Source organism: Nicrophorus vespilloides, unplaced genomic scaffold, assembly GCF_001412225.1.
Source record: "Nicrophorus vespilloides isolate i.1.1-1 unplaced genomic scaffold, Nicve_v1.0, whole genome shotgun sequence".
Taxonomy (NCBI): domain Eukaryota; kingdom Metazoa; phylum Arthropoda; class Insecta; order Coleoptera; family Silphidae; genus Nicrophorus; species Nicrophorus vespilloides.
The window spans coordinates 206,774-220,643 of NW_017099933.1; the positions used below are offsets into that span (position 1 = coordinate 206,774).

Here is a 13,870-nt window from a genome sequence, read left to right on the forward strand (position 1 = left end):
GGACGTCCAAAGATTCATATAACCAAACAAAACATTAGAACTTTCCTCTTAAATAATATAAAACTCAACTCAACCTAATTATAATAAGCTTATTTTAAACAACGCACATCCTTAAACTAAATCACATCTATCCAAATAGTGGCCAGGCAAATAAATAAAATAACAAGCAAAATCTGTTTTTAATTAAATAAATACGCACGAGTATTTTGTTTTTTGTTGTTTGAACATAATTCGTACAAAAATAATTGTTTACTACACAACTAAATATCATGGAAACGGAATGATGGGCTTATTAAAACGAAACGTCTCCGTATTGCAGAGACCATTTCTCGTAGGCCACGAGACTCTGCGGCGAAACACTTCTTCTTATGCGCTTCAGTGAATCCAGAAAATCGCTGATTGTTATACCTCTAACAGCACCTGGATCCAAATGTTTTACTTGCTCTGGTTGTAGTTCTATAAATAAATGATAATTAAAATCAATAATCAAGTTTTTAATTGACTTACCTCTTATTGGTCCAAGCGCAGCGTCTTTAGCGAGAGCAGTCAAATCACAACCTGAATAACCATCGGTTAATGTAGCTAAACGCTTCATTTCTCCGTTACTTAACGAGCAACCTTGTTTAGCCAATAGCTTTTTCAACAGTTCCGCTCTAGTTTCCAAATCTGGTAAAGTCACATATACTCTTTTTGGAAAACGGCGAAGCGCAGCCTCGTCTAATTCTTGAGGTCTATTTGTAGCAGCCATGACGACAACCTGCAGTTAAAATAAAATGCTTACAGTTGATGAATAAAAAATGCTAAGTGTATTTACTTTTTCACTTTCTGGATTGCTTGGTAATCCGTCGAATTCAACCAAAAACTCGGTTTTCAGCCGTCGACTGCATTCGTGTTCGTTATTAGAGCGTTCAGACAACAACGAATCAACTTCATCGATAAATATTATGGACGGCTGTAGCTCTCTGGCAACAGCGAATAAGGCTCTCACAAGTTTCTCTCCATCTCCAACGAACTTTGATGTGAGACTGGCGGCGCTTATAGAAAAGAATGTAGCCTGAAATCATATGTAATCAATTGATAATCTTCTCGTATTCTAATGAATCAGTTTACTTGGCATTCTGTGGCTACTGCCCTAGCTAACAAAGTTTTTCCATTTCCCGGCGGTCCGAATAGCAACAAGCCTCTGGCAGGCGTTCTAAGTCCGGTGAATAATTCCGGTCTTAACGATGGAAGAATTACCATTTCTTGTAGCGCTTGTTTAGCGGTTTCTTGACCCACGATGTCTTCCCATTGCACGGCTTGTCCGCCTTCGACGATTTCATCCAATATATTTTGAGCCAATTTTGGATCTACTCCTCGCAGGTTGAGGGACTTTTTACTAGCAGGTTTAGCGATACCTTCGATGGACATGATTCAATTAAGGATATTACAAGTTTAGAGAGCAAACAAATATTGTTTTACCGGTTGCGGATGGGGCTTTTCTGGCTGGTGAACTGGAACCTGGGATGGACAATTGCTTCTTTATTGCAGGCGGTGTTGACGATAATTTATTGAAAGGGCGGACGGGTTGGATCGGGGCACTTCTTGACCCCATGCTTCTCGGCAATGTTTGACTTTTAGACAATGCAGAATTTGGCGGTCGTTTCGCTGCTATCGTCAATTTCTTTCCAGAAGCTGTAAATTGAAGTATAAAATTCAATTGTTTTTAATTTAGTGCATATAAAAAGCATAAAAAAAATATACAAAACATATTATTGCATTTGACTCAGTCAATGATTGCACAATGTTGACTTTATTACCTGCTGTACTTGGAACTAGTTTAGGTTTTGGAATATTGCTATTGTTTGAATTACTAAGTGTTGGGGCTGATTCACTTAAAACAGCTAAACGCTCTAAACCATCCATGCTTTCTACAAAATAAAAATAAATTGCAAAACTAAAAGTAAAACGAAACACGAATCTAGGAACACATACTTAATTTTGGTATTTTGCTTATTGCCATTATCACACAATTGTAGCTTACTGTCAAGATGACAACAACAAAAAAAATAACAAAATAAACAAACCTAGAAACTGCAACCTGTCTTTTGCCATAGCCAAGTTGGTCTTCATTTTCTCATGGAGTCTCTGAGCCCTTTCCCAGACCTCCCCTCGGCCACCCCAACATTGAACTGCAATGCCCAGCTCAAGTTCTGTGATGCCCTTCCTATACAGTTCAATTGCTAACTCCTTCTGGCCTACAATTATAAAACAAATGAATTATAATTGGATTGTTTTATTTTCCAATAAGATTATTACCTTCATTTTCTTCATCAATTTTAAGTGCTTTAGATATATATTCAAAGGCCCTTCTGTGGTGATGCTTCTGCTTGGCTAGGAGTGGATCTCCTGGGCCTGGACCAGAAGTGTTCCTTGGTGCAAGTGGCATGTCTTGAATCTCTTCGATCACAACAGTGCCACCTTCAATGCATTCTGTAGGCTCTTCAGCCCTGGTACGCACCAAGTAGTATGAAGAGCTACAGTAGATAAAACGAAATATGACAAAGATTTGGTACAACAGAGACCTGAACAGATTGAACAGGAATATGATTGGAAAAGAGACAATGCACAAATTCCTTTTGTGCACTGAAGTTTCATTGTACGTCGTGAACATGAGATTTCCCGCACCCTCGCCGCCGCCCCCTTCGCTGCAAGCCCTTTTTGATTTTTTGGGCGATTTACCACTCTGCGTTTTGCGAACCATTCGATACTTTCATATCGCAGACGGCGCGGGCGGCACGAAGAACAACTTGACAGATAAATAATAGCAACCACCGACTCGAGGGGGTGGTTGTTTGGCGGCGTTGCCATTCATCACTACTTACTTTTGTCTCGGGGGTGGTTATGTTACGTTATTGGCAATTGCGCTTTCTTTACCTGTCACTGTCACTGTAACAGTTGCAACTTCATGCTACACTTTGCTTGATGTTCCTACGCTATGAATTTGAAAATTTAAATATTGAACTTTTAGCCTTTTTTACATTAATGAAAAATGTCTATTATAATTAGATTTATACAGCCATTCGTTACTTAATCTATCAATAACAATATTTGATTGATGTTTTTCCAAACAGAGATAAAGTTTATTTAGAAAATTTTGACTAGTGAGAATTTATAAGTTAATATATGCCTAGTAGGTCATTTCAAATGACGATGTGGGTGCTTTTGAAATGATACGATGGTCATTGGTTGCCCACATCTGAACTATACAATAATAGACTTTTCACCTCCCAGGTTGAGACTGAAACAATTCTAAACGTGACCCCTATAAAATCAAATAAATTACTAAATATGTTATCTAACTTATGATCTTTATCAGCTTGTTCAATGTTTTAAGTAAAATTGTAAAACAGTAATCTATATTTTCATCTTAAGGTTAAAATAGAATTTATTTTAAAAATATATGTATTATAATTATTAATGGAACAAATTTAAATAAATGCATCAAAATAATACTTAAAATGTAAAAAATAATAAATTGTTAGGCATAAATAAACACTATAATTTATGGCATAATTTATATTAGTCAAAAGTTTAAGACGGTTCCAAAAAATGTTTTCACTTAAATTTGCTGTACATTAAAATTCAATTAAGTGTTCTGAACTGAATCTGTGCAAATAAAAACAAACTGTATTTTCAAACAAAGGTTTGTTATTTAATGATTTCATTTGATGGATATCCATTGAGATATTGATTGTAGATATCAATATATTCATTTCAATTAGCTTAACAACAGTTAAACAAAATTTGTTTAACAACATATGCTCTTCTATTGATGTCAAAATTATATTGTAGTAATCAAACGATAAGAATTAATGTACTAAATGAGTAATTATAACAGATTATAATTAATATGGCGCGAAATATTAAAATAATAATCAAAATCATGAACTCGTCTGATTGATAATTTTAATATAATAAAAGTAATAGTTAAAACTTTACAATTTGTATATAATTAAATGTATTTGGACTGGAACTCAGTTTGAAACGTTTCAGGTATGTCCTATATAAATAGAGAAATTCTACAAATAGTTGAAATAACGAATAGCTTTAAATAACGAATGGCATTTAAACGGTCAGAATGAATTGCAGTTTTGGCAAAAATATAATTGGTATTTATTTAGCAGATAATTATGTACGTGTTGAGTGTCTTTATTTTATTTAAAAATATAAAAGTCTAGTAAACAACATTTCTTGGTCCTAGCCCAACGTTTGTGTGTGTGTGTGTGTATATATATATATATATATTTTACGGCACGTCCAATTCATCATGGTTTTTCGTATTGTCTAAATATAAATTACAATAATATGCATTGGCAACGTCGAATGGAAATAAATAAAATCCTAGTTTATAGTATACTAAAGAATGTGTACCCAAGGTACTTCCACATTAGTTTTTCAATTTCCATCCATATTTTTTTCGTCATTTCTCGTTTCCCTCCTCATTTCTTTCGGCCTTTATAATGTACACGTGCTGGAGTGTGCAGAGATCGATGCAGGAACCTCGGCACCGAGGGGTAGCGAAACGGGGTTGAATCTAGGTCGAAGGATCCCGGCCGTAGAGCGTTTCCAGCTTTGCCGCCGGGTCAAGGCTGTTCGGGGTCAGGGTTGTTTATGCCGCATGTAAATATTGAGGGTTGATAGTTATGTTTGGAATGGATAGGTTTCAATAACGCGGCAAAAACAATGCGACAAAAAAGGATTTCGTAAATCAAAAAACTGAAAAAAAAACGTTGCTTCTGATTTTTTTTAGCAGAGTGCCATTATTTTCTAAATATATTCTTAACGCTCTTATTTATATTAATTCTTTTTTTCTAACTCGAGCCCAACCGGAGAGGAGAACCATTATAGTATTTTTAACACCTGTTTGACCCAAATCTATGTTGTCCTAGTGGTGAGGCTACCTCAGCCGTTACGTGCAAAAGCCAATAATTGCGGTGGCTCTTAAAACCAGCCAAATATTTCGTTTTTTTCTTTTTTCCTACGGCCTACTCTTCCTCATTTTTATAAAGAAAAACAACATTTTCAGCATCCTAATTTAGATCCTCGTGGATAACAACGAACATAACGTGCCACGTGTCGCAGACATAACAGAGATGACGATGTGACAATACTGCCTTAGTACTCAGACCAAACAAAATACATTAACATTTTGTATTAATAAATATATTTATTAATTGACATACACAATAAGGTATTTCATGGGTATCTACGATTCTTCTATAACACGATTTTTTCTAACACGTTTAGTGAATTTCCCAAATGGAGTATAATTACATAACACGGCAAAGACTCAATGATTGGAGAAGTCCCTCGGATTCTGTTTATTGTGAATTGATTTAAAGAAACCTTAGCAGTTGTAGTTAACAATCTACCAAGCATATTTTAAAGATAAGATATATTATAAAACTATAATAATTTCAATGAAAAGGTTCATTTTATGTAATATATTTTCAACTAATATGGTGACATCTAGCGAAATGTTAAATCATCTAAGATGTCTATAACAGTATCCGTCATAAGTAAATAATAAAAATCATCGATTTATTGATATTGATATTCGTACTATTTAATAAAATATAGCATTTAAAGTGCTGTTATTGTTAAGAACACATGACACATTGAAAATTAAAAAATCAGGTGTTTCAAATGTTTAAATTGGATTTAATTTGCAGTGTTTGCGATACAATGATTTTTTTGTACCAGAAAAGAATTGATTAAACAACTGACGGTAGATCAATACTCACTAGTCGTGTTTTATTCGAAAATTATGAATTCATTTCCGGTGCGGGCGAAACAAGCTTTTGGAAGGTCCAACGTCGCGATGGAAGCATTTGATGGATTGGCTAATTAATAGGTGTTTTTAGTGGTCGTGCGGGTCTTGCGCTGATCCAGAAATGAAATAAGGGAATTGCTTTGACCCAGATTCTCTATGTTAAGATAATATTACTACTACACATAACGTGGGAAAGCGTTTGCGAGGGTGGCGTAGGCCAACGGCGGAAAGGGGGGTTGAATGTAATGACGTCACGGTGCGTCGCGTGTCCGCGGGTTGCTCAGACGCCGACTCCGATCCCTCAGAAGTCCGTCGAACGGCACCAAAATCATAGCATAATACTTAAAATAATCCTAGTCGCGCCGCGAATTCGGGAGTCCTTCTCTATACATCCTTTCCAATTCCCGAGCGCACGAGACAAGACAAAAGTAAAACAGAAGGATACAGAGACGAGGAGAGAAACAAAATACATTTGATCCTTTTTTTTGGTGGAAGCGCGCTGAACGAGGCGAGAGCTCAGTGCGAATAAACGCGTCGCGACGGTCGCATCGTTGCCAGGAAGTGGTTCCATTCAAAAAAATATATACATAAAATATAATTGCGATCAAGTAACCACGACTGCTTCTTCGAAAAGATCAAGAAAACATTTTGACTTTCTTTGTACGTGTTCTAGGATCGGTTCCAAATATATACACACAGACAAAGACTGAATGGAATTTTCGAAATCGCAAACACTTTTTGGCGCGCTTCTTCCCCGGATTGATGCGATCTCCTGCAACAATTGAAGCGTCGTCCTGTGTTGAATGTGCATGTGTCGGTGGTTGCTCGAGCTGCTTTATAATTATAAATTTGGGCTGTTTGGACTGATGCCATAGCGACATTAGCAGTTTTTTTTCTTCGTCTACCTTTTGTTCTTTCGCCGCTCCCCTTGATGAATCTGGATACAGCTCAGCTCTGATTTATTTGCATCCGCAATTATGGATTTATACAGGAAGGCCAAACCTAACAGTAAGCTCTCTCATACACTTTATCCCACATACGCACACACTCTGCACGCATTATCCAATAATTATTTCGTAATTGTTCTTCGATACACCTGGAAGAGATCAGGAGATTAGAGTATTTTTAGAATTGCATTTCACGTTTCATCTGCACACAATGTTCGATTTGTTTACCGCATTCAAAAAGCAAGTTTTACAACCGTACCTTAATTGCCATACAAATTTGTAACTTGTTGGGGGGAAATTTTCGAAATTATTTTGCGCACGGCCCAAATCCGTTTAAACAACCTAATTACATTTCGTTTATTTTTATTGCGTCTATTTTTATGTATGCTTATATAAATAAATTAAAAGAATCGCAATTATCCACCATCAGTATATTTCTTTTATTTCACACATTCTTTTTTTTTATTCCAAACTGAAAAAGATTAACGATGACAGTTATGTTAAGTGTAGGCTGTCGTGTAGGATAAACTCTGTTTAGACAGATATTATATACGAATGTGCGTATATTTGAATGTACTAAAACATTTGGATCTTTTTTTTTATAATGCTCTTCGATAAATATCGTAGATTCTTCATTATCGGATGATTTACTAACAACGATATTTACAAATGGTTTCATAAATTAAAAGGAATAAACTTTTTTTTACTGACGTGAAGTATATTTGAAAGTAGAAAGTTCCCAACATTAAAATGCATCGTTCGTTCGCTTCGATTTTCCATTATCTGCATAACGAGCATTTGCAAATACGTGCATGTACTCTACTGAAATACCAATGATGTAGATTATATGTTACATGCGAAACACTTTATAACAATGTTTCAACTGGTATTTTACGAATATTTATAAAACATATAATTTACAAACATTGAAATTAATTTAGCACTTGATAATTTGTTATTATTAATAATAATAATAGCATTTATTGAAACAGTTAAACATAAATATGGCTATTGACCACAAGTCATTCGACTTAGTTATTAAGATTTTTTTTTCATTGTTCTTTGATCATAAAATATTTCAATCTTAGGTATTATTGTGTATCAAAGTGTAATATAATATGTAAAAAAAATCGTTTTTTTTCTTAATAATTTTATTATCAAATATATTTTATTGTTGTCATTATTTAAACATATTTATTAGCCACCAGACCAAATTTGCTTTATTTAAAAATAATTGAAATAAACTAAAATAAATTTATAACAACAGTTACTTGAACTACAATAAATAATTTAACTAAAAATTAAAATTATCTTATTACTATTTTACGATTTTATATCAATTATTATGACAAAATATATATAACAGCTTTGAATTTGTAACTTTTGAGTCTATTTTACTTTATTTTAAATGTGTCTAGTAAACTGATTATAGATTATAGATGAAGTAAAAATTTCTGAGCGTTTTTCGTTACATGGCTTTAGTGCACGATATATACGTTACATCTTATCATTCTATACTGCGACTTAAAGGCGACATAACGATTTAAAAAAAAGTTATTTGATAGTTTTGTGTTTAAAGAATCCAGTTGTGTTAGAGCGTTGCAAAATGGAGGTAAAAAAAGAGAAAATTTGATACATTCTTCTGTAACACTGCGACCAAGGGGAAAAGTGAAGCAGGCGGCCAAAAAAAATAGTGTTGTTTATGGACTCAATACAGTATCGAATGCAATATGGACGTCGAAGATGAGATATTTCTGGTTGGCCAATTTCTGGGTTGATAAAATCATGGAAATCATCGAGTTGGACTAATATGCGAGCACTTATTCTATTGCCCAGGAACTAAAGATTAGCCAGAAAACCGTTTGGAACCATTTGCATTAGGCTGGTCTCAAAAAGATGTATTGGATAAAACGCTTAGAATTTTTTATTTAACAATTTATTTCTTTACATTTCTATACATTTATTATGGAAGAAATATCTAAAACTATAATTTACATAATTATATATTTTAAATTGCGTGATTATAGTAAACGGTTTGTATTTGTAATTAGGTTATATAAAAAAAACAAAGAAACAAATTATTTTAATAAAGAAAAAACAAATAGATCCGCATTTGTCCTTTATAAAAGACTCAGAACGATCCATGTGATAAATAAAAAGTGTGCTTAATTTATACTTTAATGATACATAACTCCACGTATTTTCAAATATAATGATAAAAAATTATTCCTAATAAATTTTATAAGAAAAACATTCAGTAAATTAGGGTAAATGATTAAATAAATAATAAAAACGTTGATTATTTCCATTAAAATGTTGTATTTTTAAAATACGGTTAATCATTCTTTTTGAGACGCGTGGACCGTTTAGCGCGTCAAGCTGTCAAATTTGAACTGAATCCATTTAATCATCAACTGAGGCAAATTGCCCGGACCAACAGATGATTATAATCAGTGGGCCATTAGTAGATATACTATGTCTACAGGTTGAACCAGATCTCTATAAATACCATTCACAAAAGATCACAACATTTTTTTTTGAAACGTTCGTTTGAAGCTTAACTTCGATTAATTAAAACGTCAATCAAATGGCTATTTCGTAATTACTGAAGATCCTATTTCGGTAATTACTGATTACGAAGTGTTTCTTTAGATTTTAGTGTAGTGTAGATTAATTGGATAAATTTTATTTATAATTGAACTTGTATAAATACACATTTATTAATTTTCTTATAGAATAAAACATTAAAATAACTTCAAATTGTTAAGCAAAAAAAAAAATTTTTTTTTTCAAAAATAAATCACTTCTAACCAATATTTTATACTAAATTAATAAAAATTAAGAAATTTAATATATTTTAGATTTCTTTGTATAAAGATAACAATCTAGTTTAAATCATATACAAACTTGTTGATCAATTCAACCACTTGTTATACTCATTGATTTCTATTACTCTTTTTATACCTTATACTTAGTTTTTAGCAAATAGAGCTGTCTATGAATATTTTTTTTAATTATTGTTAAGTGTGACAGCAATTATTTAATTATAAGAAAATAATGATAATTATATTAGTTTATTTCTTTGGTTACGAAAATATTAGGACTCATTATGGATTTTTTTTTAAATATTTCATTATTTAAACTTGTTACTTATTCTCTATTAAGCCCTAGTTCTTTAAATTTTTTTGTTCTGAAATAAAAATTAAATTAAGCGATATTTTTATTGATTTATTATTTACATTTCTTACTATAAAAATAGATTCGATTTATTTATTCAATTGCAATATATAATTATTTATATCAAATTATATTTGATTATATATTACATAACAGAATGGGAATAAATATTATGATTATAAATTTCAAACAAATCAATAAATGTTATAAGACTCATATGAGAATGTATTGTATAATTTAAATTTTCGTATGAAAAGTGAAAATGAATCGATTTATTCTTACATCATATTTAAATTATTTATATTTTGCATCTTTGAAGAGCCAGAAATTCGTAAATTTCTAGACCCAAGTAAAATGTATTTGTAACAAAAAAAAAATGATATGCTTAAACAATCTATACATACTTTTAATGAATTGGATGATTAGAAGGTGGTAATTCCTTTTTTCTGGATATTTTCTAGATAATTAATTTACAAAGAGTTCAAATAATAAACTACAGTGGAACCTCGCTTAACGAACATAATCCGTTCCAAAATTTTCAGATTTTTACTAGTATAGCGAAACAATTTCCCCCATATAAACTAATGTAATATACGTGGAGTCATTTTTCTTACAATTTATTTTGCTCATTAAGCAAAGTTCCACTGTACTATTAATAAATAAATTCAGTTTAATTAAGAAGATGAAGAAGATGACAGAAGATATTTTTTTAGTAAATTAATACAAGATTTAAAATTGATAAATTTTATTTGTACTATTTAACTTACGACATAAAATAATGTGATTTCGGGTTTTTAGCAATAATTGATTTGTTGCGATATTTACTCACATGATTTTGAAGTTCAAATAGGATATTTAAATATAGCATGTTTATAAAACGAAACATATTTTTATTGTTAGTTTATCTTTAGTTTATCTTATATTAAAATATAGTTATTTTAAATATTTTTTCTTGAATTTTGTGTATTTTTCAAAGTTAATTATCTAAAAGCATAACTAAATATTTTATATATTTATAAATGTTTTTAAGTTTATCCGAATGTCAACAAGATTATGGACTCAATCTTCTTAACATTCGGATGGAAAAACAAAACTAATGGCCTTAATAATATCAAGTTAAAGAAATTGCAAGAATATAACGACTTTCCAGATGAAAGCAAAGAAATAAACAAATTAACAAATAATATACAACTACTATACAAATATAAAAAATAAGTACAAGCTCACTCAATACCTGGCAAAGACATACCGGAACACTGTTGCAGTTTGTTTTTGTTATTGTATATATATGTAAGAAACATAAATTAATGAAACTTAATTATTTATTTTTTATCTGGAGCTAATATACCTAATATGAATAATATTTCTGAATATAACTAATAGAATATGACATAAGTTTAATACAAAAATAAATATTTTTTTATAGAAATTGTATATAAATTAAATTTGATTATATATTGGCGAAATTGGTAGAATCTATAATTTGTAAAGAAAATATTTATTTATAATAATAATTTGATCAACTTCTAATAATATTTTGTTTATCTTATACAATTTTAACTTGGGATGAATATAAATTGATTGCTTTACTCTTTGAGGGGTGGTGGGACACGCTTTGTCCCACCTTTTAAACATGCCTATTGGGGCATTATTATAATTTTCTAGGAAATGTCCAATATATAAATTTAGGAATTTCTGGCCCCTCAAAGAGTTAAAATAAATTTGCTAGCATAAAGGAAAAATAGTGTGTTGTGAAAATTAAATGAAAATAATTGAATATAATTAAATAAACCTCGAAAGTTATTTCACCATAGTTTAAAAATATGCTTCTTTATACTGAAGATAATTGGCAATCGGTACATAAAGAGCTTCTTGTTAAATTTAGTTTTTAGCTGGTAGTGTAAGCAGCCGGAAGTCCCCTAAAATACCTATTCAGACCGCTGGCAATATACCTCTAGGCCATAAGCAATCATAAAGAGACACTCTGTATACGAGATTCGGGCTATAAATCTAGGTAGCTCGGACCGAGCCAAATTGTTCCATTAGACGAGAATTATAATGGTCGTACATCAATCAATTGGTGTTCTTGTCTGCCTGTTTGTTTTTCTTTTTCTTTGCTTGTTATTATTATTTTCTTTCGTGTGCAATTGTACAAGTCTCTTGCCACTTACTGAATAGTCGAGAATACAAGTTAAGTGTTCGTTAACACGTTGCGGCTCTGGATGTTTTATATGTATATTTCTGACACTAAATTTACCCACACGCATGGACCACCTCCGCGTACGCAGCTCGGGTGGACTTTATAAACTGTTTTGTTATTGCGTAGGCAGATGGAAATAGAATGTCTTAATGTTAAATAAATTGGCCAACGTCGACGTCCCCAAGTATATTTTTATGAAAGCCTCTTGCGTAACCGGTGACAGAGGTCCCCATTGATGGTGGATGCGCCGGGAATTTCGCAATCGAGACACAACACAGAAAAAAATAAAAACGAAACAAGAATACAGAGACAAAAATAAGAATAAAAATGATAAATATAGTAGGTTGACACGCGTCTAGTTAAAAATGCCAAAATATATCAGATATACAGGGTGCGCGCTTAAAATCCGGAAGTACTCGTTATATTTGAATTCAGGGGTTGGCACTAAAGTTAACTAAATATATCAGTAAGATACACAGTATCAAAGGAGTCCGAGGAGCGCGCTTCTACTCCAAAATTGGCACAAACGCCTCTCTGATAACGTTGACATATTTTGGTAGAAAGACTTTTGGCCTCCTAACAGTCTCGACCTAAATCCTTTCAATTACTACAAGTAGGGCGTAGTCGAGAGACATACCAACAAGACTATGCACCCTAAAGTCAAGTCCTTCCAGGCTGTTATCAACAGCGTTCAGGGACATGAGACGCGATCAGTTGAAAACAACGTGCTCGCGCTTTAGGGCGAGGATCGAGCAGGTGATAGAGGTGCTATATAGAATGAAAGATCTCAGCAAGGATCCCTGTTTGAGCACAATAGTAGTACTTAAGGGTGGAAATAATGTATACCATGAAGTTGGCGAGAAAGGATTAGCTCGGAAGAGTTAAGCATTGAGAAGAACATTAGTTAAACAGTATTAGAAAAGTAATAATTGAGAATAGATCTAAGTATATAGTGTAAGATGTAGTAATAAACGTCATCTTTGAAACCCCAGTGATTTCTTCCAAAAAAAATTGGTATCTTTGTATATTTGCTTAAATAAACAATGTTTTCCTTTTTTTGTCCGGATTTACTTATAGGTTATATGAAAAAAACATAGAATTAATATAAATAAATTGAATAGCAACGTATTTCGAGATTCTTTTTAGAAGTTTTATTTCTAATTATAAAATGGACTAGTATAATTTTTAATTATTGAAATATTGACACGCAAAGAATTGACTGTTATAAAATGTAGATTAAGTAATTAATTAAATAAGAATATACATTAACATAGAAGGAACAGGAATATATAAAGAATGATGAAAATAAAGTAAGTAGTGTAAATCGTGGCCTGTTAAATTACCAAAATATAGTGGAATATTTTATTGAACAAGTTGAGAATTTAAGTAAATCACATCAAAATTAATTAATAATGTGTTTCATATATGTTATTACATATAAGTCATATAGATGACTTATATGTTATAAAAAAACATAGAATTAATAAAAATTGAATGGCAACATTTTAAAAAATTCTTTTTATAAATTTTAATTATAAAATTAACCAGTATAATTTATAATTATTAAAATATTGGCATATTCTTATATAATTAATTTGATATTCTTATATAATTAATCAAATAAGAATATCAAATAATACAGAAAAAACAGTAGTATATAAGGAATGACGAAAATAAAAGAAGAAGATTGAAATCCCTGCAGTTAAATTATCAAAATATTGTGGAATATAT

The 13,870-nt window shown here is 31.6% G+C and overlaps 2 protein-coding genes across 6 annotated transcripts in view; one reads left to right on the forward strand and one right to left on the reverse strand.

Moving 5' to 3' along the window:
- LOC108566133 (spastin-like) overlaps positions 1–13,870 on the reverse strand; it is an 18,155-nt gene continuing 4,285 nt past the window's right edge. Inside the window, exons 1-9 of one of the 5 annotated variants that reach the window (XM_017925870.1) lie at positions 5,787–5,864; positions 2,299–2,516; positions 2,067–2,237; positions 1,800–1,910; positions 1,462–1,674; positions 1,111–1,397; positions 815–1,054; positions 508–757; positions 1–456 (exon numbers count right to left, since the gene is read on the reverse strand). In XM_017925870.1, the coding sequence (XP_017781359.1) occupies positions 293–456; positions 508–757; positions 815–1,054; positions 1,111–1,397; positions 1,462–1,674; positions 1,800–1,910; positions 2,067–2,237; positions 2,299–2,428 (1,566 nt within the window). In that variant the 5' untranslated portion in view covers positions 2,429–2,516; positions 5,787–5,864 and the 3' untranslated portion in view covers positions 1–292. The other 4 variants (XM_017925868.1, XM_017925869.1, XM_017925865.1 and 1 more) reach the window with 4 other exon arrangements.
- The window catches only part of LOC108566136, a 22,082-nt gene continuing 14,553 nt past the window's right edge, over positions 6,342–13,870 (forward strand). The window contains exons 1-2 of the mRNA XM_017925874.1: positions 6,342–6,423; positions 6,489–6,823. Coding sequence (XP_017781363.1) covers positions 6,793–6,823 — 31 coding nt within the window. The 5' untranslated portion in view covers positions 6,342–6,423; positions 6,489–6,792. The remainder of the gene's footprint in view (positions 6,424–6,488; positions 6,824–13,870) is intronic.